Raw genomic sequence first — 19,624 nt, 5'->3', positions numbered from 1 at the left:
GCGTGCGTCCCCGCGGCCCGTGTCTTTTGCGAAGGTCCTCCCCACGCCGGAGATGCAGTGACAAGTTAACATGGGCGTCCACGCCTCGCCTGCCCCGGAGGAGCATTGCCAGAGGCAGCGGTCGCTGAGCGCCCCGAGCTCCTGAGCAGGCCGCCCGGGAGGGGCGTGAGACCCGGCCGCGACACCCGCGCAGGTGGGACCCGCAGAGCCCGGGGACCCGCCGCTCAGCCCGCAGACGCGCGCGCAGGATTTGCCGGCTCGCTGACCCGGGGATTTGGGGTTTTGTTGTTTTTTCTTTTTCTTTTTCCTTTTCTTCCACTGGTGGTGGGCGCCTCGCGGGCCGAGGCCCGGCGCCTGCTCTGTTGCCCGCGCTGCCTTTAGCGGTCGCCTCCGCCGCCGCTGCCAGGGACGTGCTGGGAAAGCCCAAGCCCCGGGAGAAGATGCCGGCCATCCTGGTAGCCTCCAAAATGAAGTCGGGACTGCCCAAACCCGTGCACAGCGCCGCGCCCATCCTGCACGTGCCCCCGGCCCGGACTGGCCCCCAGCCCTGCTACCTGAAGTTGGGAAATAAGGTGGAGGTGAGCAAGAGCGCCTACCCTAGCCAGATCCCCCTGAAATCGCAGGCGCTGCAGGAGCCGGCGGGGGAGGGGCTCCCGCTGCGAAAGAGCGGCTCGCTGGAGAACGGGTTCGATACCCAGGTGAGCCGCACTGTGTGCCGGGGCACTGTTCTGGGGGATGGGTGGATACTTCGTGGGAGGGGCACGGCTGCCTGGGGGAAAGGCTGCCATGTGGTCGGGGAGGGGAAGCATCCCCCCTACGCTGACAGATGTGGGGGTACACCGGTCAGTGGGTGTGGCCCTAGTGCCAAGGGTTCTCCTGAGGAGCTCTGCAAAACCAAGGGGGTGCTGACAGCCTGCGGTATCTTTGGGGTTGGGTTGTGGACGTGATCTCGAAAAAACGTGTGCAGCATTGGAAATTTCAGGTTTTGAGTGTTGAGGGCCCCAAGGAGACGGTGCCCGCTGCTGTGATGCGTGTCTGTCTGTCTGCCGGTTCCTCAGAGGTTCTGTCCCTACTAAGGAATGGTCTGACACCCCCTGGACTGGCAGTGAGATCCGGGTGGTAGTGGTGAACGTGTTCACCTGCTAGGTTGAAGATGTCCCTGCCCCATCTTCAGGGAGATAGGAGTCGGCCAGGTGCTAGGACTGGTGGCTGGAGACTCCTAGTGCCTGGGCTCGCTGTGGATGGGGGTAGCGATTGGCTGTCTCAGAATGGCTGCCCAAGCTAAGCCCCTCCTTCCTGGGTCGTCTGTGCTGGTGGTGTTGGAAGCTCTGGTGACTGGGGAGGTGGGGGTGGGCTGGACAAATAACTGGAAGCGGAATGTGACTTGTACCTTTACCGGCAGAGCCCACATCACCCTACTGGGCTGGGTGACTGGCCCTGGCCATGCAATCTCTTTTAAGGAAATCCTCAAGGGCCAATCAGGTTGTCTTGGACTCCTGCCTCCCCTGCTGCCTTTTCCCCCTCTTCTGGTAGGAGGCAGTGGGAGGCATGCTGTATTTTCTTGGCTGCCATTCAGCGGGGACTTTTGGGGACAGACAAACCTGACGGATGTGACTGTCCCAGTCAGGAGGGGAGAGGTGGGGAAGCCAGAGGGGGAGGTAGTGTGGGACTGGTGTGGGAGAAGTGGCAACAGACCAGCTGACCTTTTTGGCCCCCTTTTCTCTGCTGACACCGGTCTCCACCTTCTGGAGCCTTCTCTGATCAGAGGCTAATCCTCAACACATTCCTAGCCTTACTGATGGGGCAACTGGAGTGGCAGCTAGCTGGAGAGAGACTGTTGGAACTCTAAGCCAGAGAAGGCACTCGGGAAGCTTCCACACTGGCCTATCAGCATGCCCCTCGATGCTGCACTTGCTAAACATTTTTAGAAGCTGACAGCTCTGAATGATGGTGTGTGGGAGGATGGCAAGATTTCCTCCAGTGCTCCCGGGCCCTGCCCTTCCAATATTAACTATTAATTGACTAACAATATTAGTTAATTCCCTCCGGTTGTATATCCCAAGTCTTCCTCTTCTGAGGCCACAAAGCTCATTCAGGGTGGCCAGGGCTGGTGGTAGACAGAGGAGAGAGAAAATGGGGAATTTGATTCAAAGTCCTTCTCTGATCAGAGGCTAATCCTCAACACATTCCTAGCCTTACTGATGGGGTAACTGGAGTGGCAGCTAGCTGGAGACAGACTGTTGGAACTCTAAGCCAGAGAAGGCACTCGGGAAGCTTCCACGCTGTCCTATCAGCATGCCCCTCGATGCTGCACTTGCTAAACATTTTTGGAAGCTGACAGCTCTGAATGATGGTGTGTGGGAGGATGGCAAGATTTCCTCCAGTGCTCCCGGGCCCTGCCTCTCTGCTATGCTGGGAGCTCTGTTCTTTTTCTCATAGCCACAGGACTTGTCCAGGAGAACTCTGAAATTAGAGTGAGGGACAGGGTCTTCCTACAAGGGTTTCCCCTTCTCGGCATGGGTGGAGAACAATGACTAGAAATGTGACACATAACCTCGAGTCTGATGATGAGGCCCCCAGGAATGAGAGGGAAGGCAGATGCTGGGCTCAGTGCCTGCTTTTGCCCATTTGACCCTTCATGTAACAAGCATCAGTGAAGGATTGCAGTGGGCAGGCTCTGGGAAAGTGATTCATCACCCTCTCCCCTGAAAAAAAAAAGTGCTCTCTGGCATCTCCCTGAGGGCCTGGCCTGGCCCTGTTCCCTGGGGCTGGTGCATCCCTCCTGTACCCTGCAGTCCCCAGCATCCCACCTCCATCACTCTCTCCCTCCATGGGCCCTCTGGATGGATGGCTAAGGAAACTGGCCACCTTCCAGGGGAGGGTCCTGGTTCCCAGCTAGCCCCTCCTTTCCAGTGTCCAGATCTCCCAGGGGCAGTTTTATGTGATGGACAGTTTTCTGTAACAGGAACTCAGAGCCCCACCCTGACATCAAAGGTTCTTTGGCAAAGGGATTTCACCTTCTTTGAACAGGGTATCCTCATGCTGACAGGAGGGTGCACATTCTCCTTCTAGAAAAGTCCCTCGATTATGGCTTGAGGACGGTGGCTGACTTGCTACCTGGTAATTTCCAGGTCTCAAACATAGTGTTTATCATTGGAGGACACTCAGGAAATGATCTGTGTCAAATGACATCCTGGGGCCTCTGCCTCTCTTTTATTGAGGGGATTTGGGGCAGGAGATTGGCTGGGTTGTGCTGTGACAATAACACAAGTTTTAAAACTGCAGGTATAAGTGGTGCCGTGTCTGTCCTGTAATAACTTCTCTGGGCTTCAGTGTTCCCATCTGTAAAAATGGGTCTAAACTACCATAAGAGCTGTTGTGAGCATTGAGAAAAAATTGGTAGCCTTGAAGTGAGAAAAGGCGGGGGCTGTTCTCTGAAGCCCTTGGGAAGGTGTCAAGCTGTTCACCTGTGTTTACAGACCTCTGGTCCTACCTGGCACAAAAGCATCTTGATGGGAAGTTGGGGGGTGGCCACTTGGGGAGTCCCGGATATGCCAGGCTCTTTCCACATGATATTATTCGACTTCACAGGAACACTTAGAGCAGGTATGGTACCCCCCACCCCCCTACCCCCTCGTTCTAAGACAACAGTAGCAAGGCCACTCCTCGCCCTGCACTTCCAAGGTGCCAGGAATCGTTCTAAGTGCTCTCGTTTGATTCTTATAACAATCTAATGAGATACCTGTAATTGTCCCCACTTTACACGTGAGGAAATTGAAGTGAAGACCGGTTTAGTTACCTTGTGAAGAGCAGAGTTGAAAGAACTAGAGCTTGAACTCTGACTAGAGACAGCTGCAGTGGCTGCTGATCTGTAAGGCCACAGCTGTCACCACTGGCGAGTGAGACCTGCAAGGTGGCGGAGCAGGGAGCCCAGCCAGGCCAGTGACACGCCCACCTGTTGTCAGGCCATCTCACAGGCTCACACATCTGAGGACAAATGAGACAGGGCAGCCTGCGCCTTGGAGATGGGATAGCCTAGTTAGAAGGCTAAACTGTGCCCATGGGGGCGACTTGGGAAGGACTAAGAGTGCTTGGGGCTGAGGATCCAAGGTGCTGAAAGAAAAGCTAGAATCTCAAGTCTTGGAGAAGACCAAAGGCCCACAGAGGAGGCAGGAGATGGGCTGGGCTTCAGAAATGGGCTGGAGTACCTGATGAGGAGGAGAAAGGATAGTAAGAGGATCAGCCAGGTCATGTAGTGGTGCAGAACAGGCCTGACAGGATGCTGCTTCATGTGTGGTATAGATGTGGTGTTTTCTATTAAAAACATTTTTATGTGTATGAGTATATTGCCTGCATCTGTGTAAGTGCAGCCATGTCATGCAGTGCCCGCAGAAGTCAAAAGAAGGCATGGGATCCCCTGGAACTGGAGTTACGGATGACTGTTAGCCACCCACCATGTGGGTGCTAGGATTTGAACCCCAGTCCTCTACAAGAGCAGTCAGTGCTCTTACAGCTGAGCCATCTCTCCAGCCCCAGGGGGTGTTTTCCATTTTAAATGGTGATGTGAGGAAGGGCAGGATGGTAGTGAGAAGCTAGAGAAATAGTGTCTGCTAAAGATCTGGCTCATAATAGAACCTTGGGAAGCGATAGCAATTACTACTATTAGCATGGGGTTCGGAATATTTGAATAGTAGTTATAGGACAAAGCAGGGAATTCGCAACCTATCCTCTTACCCAGCAACTCCGTGTAACCAGGGAGCTCTCGTTCACCCAGTGCCTGTGCCTCATCTCTATCAAAGACCCCCAAGCTGGTGGCTTTACTGGAAGTCCTACTGTCAACCTTCAACCTCACCTGGAGTCTCCCACAGAGCTGCAGCTGGTTTTCAACTTCCTTCCAAGGAACCCCGCTCTGTAGTAGCCTGGTCCTCCTGATCCACTTCCCTCCACCGAGATACCTGGGCCTTCTCTGCAGAACAACCGTTTAGAACATCTGTTCTGTGCCATGTACGTCAGTTATGACCATGTGTAAATAATTGCTTTAGACACACGTTCTGTATTAGTGTGCAAACCTCTGGCCAGCCCTGGATGCGGAGCACTCCTGAGCTGTTTGAGGAAGAGGTTGGCCTATTTTTAAGAAGCAGTTGCAGGGAAAGAGACAGTTCATATAATACTTTGATATTTCCTGTTTTTAGGAGCTAGTGTTCAGCCTGCAACTCATTTCTTTAAAAAAAAATAATTAGAAGTGATTGAAATCCTCTGTGAGTGTTTTAGATGTTTAAAAAGAGAGTGTGGGTGAGGCCCTTGGGACGCGTGCAGCTCCGAGCGTACAACCTGTTGCAGCTTTGCCACGTTGTGTTTGGATTAGACCCCTTGCTCCGTCTTCGGAGTTGATTATGGATTTGATTAGTGCATTTTTCTGCCCTTGTGTTCTCTTTCTTCTCTTGGTTCTTGGAGGGGAACGTGTAGCGTGGTTATCTGCCAACATGCAAGAATGTTTATAATTCACATGTTATTGCTTATCCCACGGGTTAATTCTCTAAAAACACTTTAAAGGTAGAGTCAGGGGCGTATTTAAGAGATCCCTCCATGTGTATATATATCTTCATATAAATACTTCTACATCTATACACACACACACACGGCTATATACACATGGAAAAGCTTCAAGTACGGTGCACATATAATCACACGCACATCAAAGAGGACGCTGGAGGAGTTACAGCTCCAGTTCTAGCTTTAATGACGGGCCCTCCCCCTCCTCACTTTTCACACTCTCTCCTTGACCAAGATTCGAAGCGCCACCTCTTTGCACTCATTTTTATTTGCTTAGAAGACATGAGGGCTGCAGCCTTGAGAGGGGCATTTTAATCAAACCTCTGTGAATCTCCTGCAAAGCCAAACCACCCGGCGAGATTTTTGGCTGAAGGTCAGAAATTCTCATTTCTCCGTGTCAGCCTTGGCCTTAGTGAGGGGTCATTTGCAGAACATCTGCTCAGTGCCAGGCTGTCCGCAGTGCTCCTTATACCTTTAGTATTTAACTTGGGACATGAGAAGCTGTGCGACATGCGAGGTGGTGAGCATGCCTCATATGCGGAATAAGGTGGGGGCAAATTGTCATTTGTAAGCAGTTCTGTGTGGTAACTCAGCCTTCATTGAGAGCAGATCTGGATTCAAATTCAGGCCTCAGTAGAGCACCTGATATTGCTGAACCTCGTGTGTTCCTTCGTGTGTGAAACAGAGCTTGCGGTGCTTACTGGTTGGCTTTGAGGATTCAGCTAGGATGCTGAGTACAGGGTCTGGCCCACATCATTCAGGCATCTGGCACTGCCTCTTTTGACCACCCATGGTCAGAGTGGCTCACGACATCTTCCTTCCACCTGCTTGCCAGGACCGACGTGTGGCTCGCTCCTCAGGAGCCGGGCACACAGCAGGGCTTGGGTCTGTGACTGGAGAGCAAAGTAAATTAAAAACAATGATTCTGAAGAACCAAAGACCTTCCTAGAAACCTCTAGACTTTAGTCTCAGGCACATCCTCTCTGAAACACCCCCCAACCGAGGGTGCTGTTTCAACCAAAGCCGGGGAAGGATTCCTTTGTGAACCTTTTCAGCTAGCACTGTCAAGGCGGTGGGGTGCAGATGCGCAATCTATCTAATGGTCCAGCCCGGATGAGGATCCAGTGTGGCACAGGCCTATGGCCTGGGCCTCCTAATGGCTGCCTATGGTTCTGGGGACAGAACGGAAGCCTATTCCCCTCACAGCTGTCACAGATTTAGTGGGAGTTAGTCCTTGTGACCAGTTTGGCCAGTAAGGTGCCCCCAGGCTGGCTGGCCAGCTGCCTAGTGCTGTTTGACCAATAGCCACAGGACCAGTCTTCAATGGCTACTCTGTCTTGTGGTCACATTGTTCAAGGAGATGTACAGTGTGTTCATAGAATATCTTGGGCATAATGGTCCATGTGATTTGGGGAACAAAACTTGGTCAGGCTTTTGTGCTTCCGTTCACACTGGACAATAGTGAGTGGCTCAAAGGTTTTCATAGGAGCCCCAGGTCACTCATGTAAAACTCTAGAATGACTCATGACCCCTTTCCCAAGGAAAACAGACCCTCTCTTGTGTTTGACAAACAGTGACCCCACAGCCTCAGAATGCTTGGCCCTGCTTTCGAAGTGAACCCTTAATACTAACATGTGCATCACATATGCCACTGATAACATATATAATATGAGCAAATTTGGGTTGTTCCCCCACAGCCCATTCCTATATTGCTGGTAAAGATGAGGGGTGGAAATAATTCCTACTTCCCAGGATCCTTCTGGGGCCTTGGAACAAAATCAATTCTTCATGGCAATGTGACAAAATCAAAATAATTACAATAGGGCTGTGGAGGTGGCTTCCATGGTAAAGTCCTTGCATCTAGTCCTCTGGAGCACATGTAAAAACAAAAGCCAGGTTCAGTGGCCCTTAGGGTGTGTGTGAAGACAGGAAGATCCCCTAGAGCTTGCTGGCCAGTCAGGTGGCTTAGGCGATAGCAAGCTCAGGTTCAGTGAGAAACCCTATCTTAAAGAGTAAGGTAGGGGGGCTGGAGAGATGGCTCAGCGGTTAAGAGCACTGACTGCTCTTACAGAGGACCCGGGTTTGATTCCCACGACACAGGTGCACTCACATACATGCAGGCAATACACTCACACACATAAAATAAAAATAATAAAATATTTTTTAAAAGTAAGGTACAGAGACTACTACAAAGTTCCACAGAGAATAAGTGACCATAGGATGCCTTGCCATTATTGAAATATAGACAGTGTAACTCCTACACCTAAGGCTCAGGGAACAGACTAGAAGGTGGGGGCAGAGAGATTGTAGGAGCCACAGAATCACCTGCCGCTAGATAGAGTCTTCTAGACCAGACAGGGAAGCTGTACTCGTGAAACTTTCAGCAGCATGGTTGCCTGAACAGGATCTGCCACAGCAGGTGACATGGCAGTGTGGATGGGGGCTCTCACAAGGTCCCACCTCTAGATGAAGAGCTACAGCAATCAATGGATGCTGAGGGAGGGAGAATCCGTTTGCTCCAGGGACAAGCTCCCTAATGGGTTATCGGCCATAAATGCATGTACACATGGGTACCACTGAATGGACTCAGTACATTAGGTGTGTATCTGTGTGTATGTATATACAGCAGTAAGGAAGAGGTCATGAAGTTGACAGGGGGTTAAGGAGGATATGGAAGGACTTGGAGGGGACAGGGATGCAGGGGAGAGTGATGTAAATACAGTACTCATATGAATTGTCAAAGGAGTAAAAAATAATTTTAAAGTAAGGTGAAGAGCAGTTGATACTGATGTTGGCCTCTGGCCTCCACACATACATACACATGTACACACAAACATACATGAGCACGCATGCATGTACATACACGCAGAAAAAAAAAAAAGATTGTAGTCATTACTGATGCTGATGAGCACAGCTTCTGTACTGGCCTGACACATAGCCCAGACATGTGTCACTGAATTTAATCCCACAGCATTCTGAGAGAAAGATGCTGCTTCCAGAGAGAGCCAGGCATGTCGGCTTAAAAGATTGTAGTCATTACTGATGCTGATGAGCACAGCTTCTGTACTGGCCTGACACATAGCCCAGACATGTGTCCCTGAATTTAATCCCACAGCATTCTGAGAGAAAGATGCTGTTTCCAGAGAGAGCCAGGCATGTCGGCTCCAGTAGAGCACCTGATATTGCTGAACCTCGTGTGTTCCTTCGTGTGTGAAACGGAGCTTGCGGTGCTTACTGGTTGGCTTTGAGGATTCAGCAAGGGCACCAGTAGAGCACCTGATATTGCTGAACCTCGTGTGTTCCTTCGTGTGTGAAACAGAGCTTGCGGTGCTTACTGGTTGGCTTTGAGGATTCAGCTAGGATGCTGAGTACAGGGTCTGGCCCACATCATTCAGGCATCTGGCACTGCCTCTTTTGACCACCCATGGTCAGAGTGGCTCACGACATCTTCCTTCCACCTGCTTGCCAGGACCGACGTGTGGCTCGCTCCTCAGGAGCCGGGCACACAGCAGGGCTTGGGTCTGTGACTGGAGAGCAAAGTAAATTAAAAACAATGACTGGAGTCTTAAAATATTGAAAATATTCTTCCAATATTAACTATTAATTGACTAACAATATTAGTTAATTCCCTCCGGTTGTATATCCCAAGTCTTCCTCTTCTGAGGCCACAAAGCTCATTCAGGGCGGCCAGGGCTGGTGGTAGACAGGAGAGAAAATGGGGAATTTGATTCAAAGTCAACTTGTTTGTATGAGAAAGCAATCAGATAAGTTCTGATTATGGATTTTGTGTTTGAGATAGGCTCTTGTTACATAGACCAGGTGGGTCTCAAACTCACGATCCTTCTGCCTCTGCTTCCTGAGTGCTGGAATTACAGGCATGTGGCGCCATACCCGGTGTAGACCATTCTTTATGACCATAGGCCTAGACTCTCCAAAACTGTCAATGTCACAAAAAACCAATAAACCAATAGATAAATAAATAAATTTAATAAGTATAAGGTAGGTGAAGGGCTCTTGTAGGAAGTTGACCAGAAAGCTGTGACAAACAAATCCAATGTCAGCTGTCTGGCTGAGTCCTGGGCAAACAGAACTGTCCATGTTACACAGGACATTGGAGACAATAGAGATGCTTGGATGTGGACTGGATGGTTCATCAAGATTTCCTATCAGTGTTACCACTTCGGGGTTATCTAAGGTGCCCTTTTTCTGAAATACTTAGTTGTGAGGTTATTTTCGTTATTTTTCTGTTGCTGTGATAGAAGCACTGACCAAAGCAACTTAAAGAAGGAAGAGTTTATTTAGCTTATAGTTCCAAAGGGGCAAGAGTCCATCATGGCAGGGAGGCATGGTGGCAGTGGTGGCTGGATGAGGCGCAGAAGCTAAACTCTTGCATCTTCTAGCAGGCACAGGAAGCAGAGAGCACCTGGAGATCCAGCAAGCCTTAAGAACTCTCTAAGCCCTCCCCGAGTGATGTGTTTCGTCTAGGACAGCCACACCTCCTAAAACCTCCCAAAACAGCACCACCAGCTGGGGACAAAATGTCCAAATATTTGGAGCCTTTGGGGGACATTCTCATTCAAACCACCACAGAGGTATCTTGATGTCAGCAACACTCTCAAATCGTTCAGGGGGAAATTGGTGAGGATATCTGCAGGAAGGAGAAAGCCAAGGTTATAGAGTGTTCACAGCTGATGACTGTGGGTAGCCAGGCATGTGAGATTTAGAGTTTTCTGATAATTTTCTAAGTGAGATGCTAGGGAACAAAGCTGTGGCTGGGTGGTGTTTGTTGTCAGGACCCTTGGTGTGGATGACCCACAGTGAGAACTGACGTGGAGGAGTGTGCACATGTGTGAGTGAGCCATGTGTGTAGCTGGTCTCCTGTGCTTCACCTGGCTCAGATGCTTCATCTGGTGCATTGTGAACATCTCAGCTTCATTCTTGAAGAGCGAGAGCAGTTGCTAGTGCTTTGTGGGAATCACAAGACACAATTTCACTGAGTAGTCTTAAAAAAAAATCTAATATTATTCCAAAGTGACTGATCGAAAGGAAGTATTTGGAGGTCATTTCAAAAACGTTTGTTTTTCATTACTTATTGTGCCTGTGGTGTGCGGGTGCATATGGCATATGCATGCCACAGCATATGTGAAGGGCAGAGGAGCTGGTTGAGAACTGGTTCTCTCCTTCCACCTTGTGGTTGTAGGGCTCAAACTCAGGTGTTGGGCTGGCGTGCCAAGCTCTTCTACCATCTCTCTGGTCCTGGAAATAAAGAATTTTCAAAGCCAACCCTCTGAGACGGTCAGGCTGTGAGCGAGGCTTCCTTTTCTCCCTCTCCCCGCTCTCCCTGGCCTCTTCTGTGTGGCTAAATCCCCCGGGCTTTGCCCGTTTACACTCAGGCTGACTGCCCCCACCTCCAGGAAGCCTTCTGTGCCCACTGTGATCTGGGCACAGTGTCTCCCGCTCAGCTCCCTTGGCCTGAGGCCTACTGCTTCTACCACCACGGTCCCCTGGCCTGCTCTGTACCCTCCCCCTCGCCTTGTCCTGTGACTGCCCATGTGGCAGGTCAGAGGTGTGTCTGCCTTGATCCTTGATGACACAGCATCTGCACATCGTAGGTTTTGACCTCGTTTTTACAGAAGAAAAGAAGGATGAAAAGAAGGAAAACAGGATAAGTAGACATGAGCTGTGCCAGTTCGTATCTAGAATGTTTCTTTAGGGCCAGCATTAAATGGTGGTGTTGGGAAATGATGGGAACTGTCAGAGGTGAGGTCTTTGGGAGGTGGGGTGGTCTCCAGGTCACTGAGGGATGCCCCCTGAAGGACGTAGTGGGGCCCCCCAGCCCCTTCATTCTCTGTTTTTGATCTCTGGCTGTGAGGTGGGTGGTTTTGTTTCATTTCATGCTGTCATCAGAATGTGCCACCACAGGTCTAAAAGCAATGGGCCAGATGGTCATGAACTGGAAACCACTGGAACCTTTCAGACTATGAGCCAAAATAAAAATTTCTTCTGATAAGCTGATTGCCTTGGGTGTGTGTTACCAACAGAGTTAGCCAAAACAAGCTGTGTTCGTTAAGCTGTGAAACATGGGTCCTGCAAAGTTCCCTTCCAGGATTCAAGCTGAGAAGGTCACATGACAGAGTTGACCGAGTCTTTGGTACATGGCGTGGACAACTTGTGTGCCAGTGAGGCCCTTGCCAGGGCTCTGCCGTGCCGTGTCACCTGCCTGGCTGAGTGGAGGTGGAGGCTGGTCCACACAGGGTGGTACTCAAGATGTACAACTGTTTGTCAGCTTTTGGGGACAAACCCTGTCAGGGTACAGTAGTGATGGTGTAGGCTACTTCCTCTTCCCCACCTAGGAAGAAAGACCTGACAAGGGTTTAGAAGGCTGTCAGCTGCTTAGGAAAAGAGGAACATCAAGAAAATCCTCAGGACAAAGCTTCCAGAAATGAAGATTTGCCAACCACTTATGTGTTATCTCCGTATTGTGTTGGTCCATTTGCATTCCTATAACTAAACACCTGAAGCAGCTGCTCAGAGAGAAAGGTGATTCATGTAGTTGGTGACTGCAGAGGCTAAGGATCCAGGCAGTGTGATTGTATTACTTACCTTTCTGTTGCTGTGATAAAAAACACTGTGACCCAAGTGACCAAGGGAACTTAAAAAAGGAAGAGTTTATTTGAGCTTACGGTTCCAGATTCCCAAGGGATTAGAGTCGGTTTTGGTGGGGAGGCAGCTGAGGTGACTGGAGCAGGAGCAGAAAGAGGAGAGCTCACACCTTCACGCAGGCAGGAAGCAGAGAGGGCTGTTAACCCAGGTTTAAGAACTCTGAAGCCCACCCCCCGTGATGTGTTTCCTCCAGCAAAGCTGCATCTCACAAGACCTCCCAAAACAGAGCAGCCAACTGGGGACAAAATGCCCAGATCTATGGAGCATATGGGGGACGTTCCAGTCACCATGGTGGTAAAGGTTCTTTCAAGTCTGCCACTCCTCCCCCTACAGCCGCGTCACCTCATGACCAAGAGCAGTGGTGGAACATGCTGGAAATAGGTTATGGATGGCATTCCCAAATGGTGCAAGAATGGGATCGGGATCTGGCTCAGACTTTCATTCCATCTGGCTCTTAAAAGAACGGACTCCAGGAGACCAGCACAGCCTTCAGAAGGCGTACCCCAAGGGTCTGAGGCCTCATCTCTTAGAATCCCCTACCTTCCACTGCACCATCTGGAGATGGAGCATCTGACCATGAACTTCTGGGGGCCAAGCTCACATCTAAGCTGTAACTGTAATAATCTTTTTATTTAATTTACCTTTATTTTATTTGTATGGATGCATTGCCTGCATATTTGTAAGCGCACACATGCAGTGCCTGTGTCTGGGTCAGATGAGGGTCTTGGATCTTCTGGAGCTGGAGTTACAGATGGTGGTTAGCTGCCATGTGGGTGCTGGGAACTGAACCTGGGTCCTCTGCAAGAACAGCCAGTGCTCTTAACTGCTGAGCCATCTCTCCAGCCCTGCATGTAATAATCTTATTTCATCCTCACACTGACAGTCAGATAAAAATATGGATTCTATTATACCAAACAGAAGAAAGAGGAGTCAGTGAAGACACTTGTCTTAAACAGTTTTGGGGACTTTTGCAGACTTTTGCAGGTTATACAGGTGGTCAGTATAGTGGTAGGACTCTGACCCAAGCCTGTGCCCCAGCCACAGCACTGGTTTGCTGGCGTCCATACTGAAGCGCTGTTTGAGGCAGTCAGACCTCAGGCTCTGCTTGGTGCCTGCTCCCTCCTGTGCTGGCCTTGGCTTCCTCCAGTTCCTTCTCATCCGGGCCTCCCAGGTGCCACCAGTCCCAGCTTGTCGCCAGAGGTGCCACATTTACAGGATGAGTCCTGTTTGGCCTTGTCCATATCTTGGTACAATCTGGGTACCATCTCCTACGGCCACTGCTGTGGCGGGTCACCCTGTGCCGTGGGCCAGTGGGGCCCATGTGCCTCACAGCTGGCACACCCTCCTTCCTGTCTTCCTGCCCTGTGCTGCTGGCTGTGGCTCTGCACACCCCGCACACCGTCCCCATTTCATGCTGATTCACATCAATTCTTTTCAGACCTGGGAGTGACACATATTTGCACCAAAATGCATGGGGTATGGTGTCCCATAGTGCTCAGACCTTCTGGTGCATAGACTGTGGTGCATAGCTGTCTAGAGGCCTAGGAAGGCAAGACCCAGAGGCAAAGACAGTACTTAGGTGACAAGCCAGACTGGGAAGAAACAGGCTTACTTGGGACAGTTGCTTGATGATCTGTAAAGATGGAAACTTGGGACACTCAATCTGGGGAGCTCTCTGAGGCCATCTGTTCACAATTTCATGGGACAGAGAGGAAATCCATGTCACAGGAGGTGTGTAGCTCACCTTGAGTTCCCAGCACTGCGGTCTAGAGTGCAAACTGGTACCTAGGCTTCCTGCCTCTTGGACTGGATTCACAGATTTTGTTCTGCTCCAGAGGGCCTGATGGTTTGAAGCATTGGAACCAGGCCCAAACTATGGCATTTTCCCCTCTACCAACTACTTCAAATGAGTATTAACTCTTTCATGGTAGGAAGCTTTTGCATTTGGCATAAAGAATCAGAAAACCAGGACCTCTTTGCAGATGGTCTGATAGTGACTACTGACCTCTCTGGCCAGATGCTTGTAGCAAACCATCCCTGTTAAGCCTCTCAGGTAGATAAGACTGGTCATTTCATGCATTTTTATTTTTTAAAAAGATTTATTTTTATTTTATGTATATTAATATTTTTCCAGCATGTATGTGCATATGTGCACCGTGTGTGTGTGCAGTGCCAGCAGAGGCCAGAAGAGGGCATTGGATCCCCTGGAACTGGAGTTACACATGGTTGTGAGCCACTGTATGGGTGCTGAGAACCCTGGGTCCTCTGCATGCTTAACTGCTGAGCATCTCTCCAGCCCCCATTTCACGCATTTTATGGGTGTGGTTCAGGATCAGCCAGCAACTTGACCAAGACCACATAAAGCCAGTATCGGAACGCTTTGATTCCATTTCATCCTCTTTCTACCCAGCCTCTACCTCCTAGGCCCAAGCTGGAAGTGACAGAGATCTGGAGTACTATCCTGTCTCCCCTTCTATTTACCATGTATCTAATGTCCCTGGTGCTAGTGGAGTCTAGGCCATTCAGGACACTCACCAAGTGGTAAGGTACAGCCCAGTTTCCCCAGGGAATATATGGAATTTCAGGGGTTGTGTGGGGTTCATGCCTGTAGCAATGCCTGGCATGGGGTAGATAAGGTTACTCCCCTTTCAGAGTGGTCATTTTATGCTGGGCATGCTTCCAGGTCTTCAGTGTGGATTTTCTCACTTCCTCATCATGAAGCCATGTCCTCTGAGCTAGGTGCTTCTGACGGGCTCCTGTTTATAGGTAAGCTGAGGCATGGAGAGTGTAACCAGAATGCCCAAGGTCACACACTTCCTGAGTGGAGGGATCTGGCCACAGCTCAGGCAACCCCTGAAGAGCCTGAGTCCCTACCCTACCCGGTCTGCCCTCTCCAGGGACTGAGCTTGAATATGGTTGAGCCTGAGTCTGGTGGGAAGAGAGACCCATGCAACATAGGGTCAGAGCTACTAGGATGCTCTAGGAAACCCCAGGTGAGACTTACTTGCCAGGTAATCTGGGGCCTCTCCACGGCCTCCCACTCAAATGGGGGAGGGGGCTAAGTGCTTCCATTCGAACTAACCCCAGCCATCCCAACTCCTGGTGGACAGACTGGTTAGCTTTTCCCTTTGAAGTCCCTGCTTCTCACTGGTCCCCCTTTTCCTCTAGATTGCAGAGCAGAAACCAGTACCAGTTTAGTCCCTAGAAATGTTTACCTGACTGAAAATATGCCTGCTTTGTTGTATTTTTAGGCAGATGTAGATTGAAAGTATATGAATTGTCCACACCCATGTATCAGGCATGGATCGTGGGTACACTCTGTAACAGGAAGCTGCTGTTTTCCATTCCAGAGAACTGGAACTTACTCAGAAATTTGTCATTTGAAAACTCCAACCGTCACCACATTCCACTGCTGTTTCTGAGAGCAGTCAGTCACCTGCACTGGGAGGAAGCTGGCAGGGGTGAGGCCAGGCTGGCCTGGCTAGCCTGGTATGTTCTGTAGGTCTGGTGGCTTCCAAGTGACCCCGGCCTGACTCTGCCCTGGCCCAGTACACTCCGAAGCATGTTGCCTTTGGATGGACACAGGGCAGACGGGGAGCTTATTTTAGAACTGGAAGGAGAGCAGACATATCAATAAAAGACCAGGGAAGGAAAAATCCATTCAGTGGTTTTAAAATATCTTTCCCTTAACAGGGACAGATTATTTTTGTTTCTTAAAAACAACTGGTAAATTTTCTCCTCAGAATAGTTTGAAGAAGAGGGATAGAAGACATTAAAAAAAAAAGTGGGGGGGTGGGGCTCATTGCAGATGACCTGCGTTCACCAGTTCCCAGTACCCAGGCTGGGCAGCTCACAGCAGCCTCAACTCCAGCTCCGAGGGATCAAGTGCCCTCTTCTGGCCTCTCTGGGGCTCTGCACTCACATGCACATATGCTCACACAGACACAGACATATACACAGACACAGGCACACACAGCCATGCACACACATAGCTTAAAATATAAAACAAAAGCTTTAAAAAATGGTTGGAGCTTTTGGTCAAGATAGCACCGAAAGCAAGGAAGGCACCCAGAGCCACAAAAAGAAGATCCGCACGTCACCTTCTATCCAGTGGCCCAAGACCCTGTGGCTCCAGAGGCAGCCCAGATACCTCGCACCCCCAGGCGAAACAAGCTTGACCACCTGTCAAGTTCTCCTGAGTCAGCATGAAGAAGACAGAAGATAGCAACACGCTTGTGTTCACTGTTGACATCATGGCCAACAAGCACCGGATCAAACAGGTTGTGAAGAAACTCTGATGTGGCCAAAGTCAACCCCCCCATCAGACCTGATAGAGAGACGAAGGTCTATGTTCGAGTGGCTCCTGATGATGATGCTTTGGATGTTGCCAACAAAATTGGGATCATCTAAGCAGTCCAGTAATTCTAAACAGATTTTTTTCACCATTAAAAAAAGTGGTTAGAGCTATGACAGTGGACTGAAGGCTTTACCTTCCGTTCTGTTTACGTACATGTCTTCTTTCCCTCAAACCTTCAAAGGATTCTTGCTCCTGTCTTTCCGACTCAGAAAGCTTAGAACAGAGTCACCAAGACCCTGCCCTCTCGCCCCTCCGTGAAGGAGGAGACCCTCAGGAACTCTGTATTTACTGTTCTTTTTGCTTAGAGTGTCTTCCCCAGACATTGACCACAGCTCATTCCTTCCCCTTGTCTATGGGCTCAGATGTTACCTGATCAGAGAAGCCATTTTACAGTGCTGTATAGAATAGTAACCTCCATCCATCCTTTGATTGCTCTTCACTTTGCTTTGTTTTTCTCCAGAGCTGGAGCAGGTTATCTTCACACATTAGGCATTTATTTAGTGTGTGTCTTTCTCTGTTCGACAGTCAGCTCTATGGAAACCTGGGCCGTGTCTTGGTCAAAGCAGAGGCCCCTGTTCCTAGGACAAAGCCTGACACATAGATGATAAATTCTAAATAACCACAGCAGGACTTGTGCAAAACTTTAGGCCGAGCTTGAACCAGCATGCCATTCTGACTCCCAGGCAAGGCTGGTCCTGTGCTGTTTCTCCAGACTCTCCCGGAAGCTCACAGGGCATCCCTTAAGCTGCTGAAGAATGGGGATACTGGTCCTTAGCGGGTCATATAGAGGCCAGCTGGCAGCCCAGATGCGGATTCTTAACTAGGAGTCAGGCTGGCAGTGTGGTGTTGATGTGGCTTTACCAACAATGCTGATTTCACCTTGACTCCAGGTTTTCCTTTTATCTGATCACTGTGATTTGAATACTTCCTATTGAAAGTGTGGTCTGTGGATCAGCAGCAGATCACCTGGGAACCTTCTAGAAATGCAAAACCTTGGGTCTTATTCCAGCTCTTCTGATCTGAATTTGCAATTTCAGATCTCAGATGACAAATGGGCCAACTAAGGTTTAATGAGTGCTAATGTCCTCTGCTCATCTAGAAGTTCCAGAGAAAAAAACCCTCCCTACAGAATACTCTTGAAATCCCTGGCAGCGTGGGCTCACTGGTCCTAAATCCCCTACCTGTGATGGGATTGGAGATCGGAGCTCAGCTCACTCTGCCCATTGGGCCGGGGCTGGTTCAGATAACATTGCCAGGGATCCAGAGGCCAGAACATCTCTCTCTGATGGCTGTGACTTCCTTTCTCAGCCTTCAACAAAAATAAGGCAGCCAGGCCTCCCAGTCTGAATGCAGTTCAACTCCCCCACACCCTTGGTGTTTGAAAATCTTTTCTTTTTTTTTTTCAAAGATTAATTTGTATTTTAGGTGTACGAGTGTTTGCCTGTGTGTAAGTGCACATGTGCATGTTGTGCCTGCAGAGGCCAGAAGAGGGCATTGGATATTCTAGAACTTTTGTCAGCCACCATGTGGGTGCTGAGAACCAAACCCAGGTCCTCTGCAAGAGCAGCCAGTGAGTGTTCTTATCCACTGAGCTAGCTCTCCAGCCCCTTCTTCCTCTTCTTGAATTTCCAAATTGCATTGCAGAAGGTGGTTCTGAAGGAGGTGGGGTGCATCCTAGGGTAGCCTGGGGAAGGGCTCTGTGACGCTAACACCCAGAGAAGCCCTCCCATAGCAGGTGCTGTGAGATGCAATGTGTTTCCTGCTGAGGCATTTCTTCAGTAGGGCTGAGGCTTGGCATTGACTTGGGCAAAGCCTGTTGGCAAGAAGAGAACAGATTGGCTGAGCTCTTGAATTGGGCCGTTTGGTGAAATTACTATCCAGGGCTAATGTCAGAGCCTTTGGACTTTGTTCTCTGCAAATCAGAGATATTTAAAAGCTGCGTCACAGAGGTGCATGCCATCTAACCCACTTTGTGCATATGATGTTTCAGTCAGGCAGGGCCACCACAGGTGGAGGAAGATGACCTGGTGACAGAGGACTGGCTTCACTGACGAGTCTGTGGGAGGAAGGAAGGAAGGGGAGAGACTGGGCAGTGCTTTTGCCCTCTCCCCTAAACCCCTTAGCTTTGTCTCGCTGAATCCCAGCTAAGTAATCTGGATAAGGGACCACCTGAGCATCCCTTAAGTGTAGACCGGGCCCTGAGTAAGGACCTCAAGGCAGCCCTGTGATGGAAAGATGATGAACCTGACACCAGGAGTGTGCGTGTGTGTACATGTGTGTGAGTGCATATGTGTGTGTATGCCTGCATGTGTGTATAGATGAATGTCTATTTGTGTAATTATGCATGTGTATATGTGTGCATGTATGTGTTTTGTATACATGTGTGTGTACAGCATGTATGTGCAAGTGTCCAGATGGTCTTTAAGAACAAAGGTTATAGAAAATCTATTTTGGCCCATGGAAGCCCCACAGCATGAGAGGCAGTGTGAGAGGCTGAGCGTGTGTTGTTGTTTGAATCAAAGCACTTAGGTTCTCATTATGAACCTCATGTTCTTAGCATGCCCAGTGGTTCTCTATCAGCAGCTTGTGGAGTTGTCCAAACATCTCCCGTGCAGAGAAGGTAGAGTCTCTGCCTGTGTATTTCTGAGGGCTCTACAGGGGATTCTGGAGCCTTCTGAGCTGGGGTAGACTGCTGAATTTGAGACAGGCTCTAAAGAGGAGTCAGGGAAAGAGCGAGTGGTCACAATCACCCCAACCAAGGTTTAGATTTCAGATCTGTCAGTTTACAGCCATGTGATTAAACCTGCCCCTGCGTCCCACTCTGTTCTGTAGACAAGATAGCGGTAAACCATGGTCATATGTGTGAGGCTTGTGGCGGGTGCCCAGCAAATCCTGGTGTGTCTCCTGCTGAGCCTGGAAATATGGATATAACTGGCAAGAGAGGTCCGTGACAGATGCAATCAAGAAATGCGATGTCAGGGCTTAATTACATTAGTGTGATTTGGCAATAAGGAAACCAATTAATTTAATTCTCAGATAGTTATTAACAGG

General features: G+C 49.7%; 1 protein-coding gene across 3 annotated transcripts in view; it reads left to right on the top strand.

Moving 5' to 3' along the window:
* Positions 1-371: 371 nt before the first annotated feature.
* Nav2 (neuron navigator 2) overlaps positions 372-19,624 on the top strand; it is a 402,958-nt gene continuing 383,705 nt past the window's right edge. For 2 of the 3 annotated variants that reach the window (XM_017796647.2, XM_017796645.2), the window contains exon 1: positions 372-698. In XM_017796647.2, coding sequence (XP_017652136.1) covers positions 441-698 — 258 coding nt within the window. In that variant the 5' untranslated portion in view covers positions 372-440. The remainder of the gene's footprint in view (positions 699-19,624) is intronic. The other variant, XM_017796641.2, reaches the window with a different exon arrangement.

The sequence above is a fragment of the Nannospalax galili genome, unplaced genomic scaffold (assembly GCF_000622305.1).
Source record: "Nannospalax galili isolate Female #2095 unplaced genomic scaffold, S.galili_v1.0 scaffold310, whole genome shotgun sequence".
Taxonomy (NCBI): Eukaryota; Metazoa; Chordata; class Mammalia; order Rodentia; family Spalacidae; genus Nannospalax; species Nannospalax galili.
The sequence above is the reverse complement of the archived record's forward strand: the minus strand, read 5'-3'. Positions and strand labels throughout refer to the sequence as shown.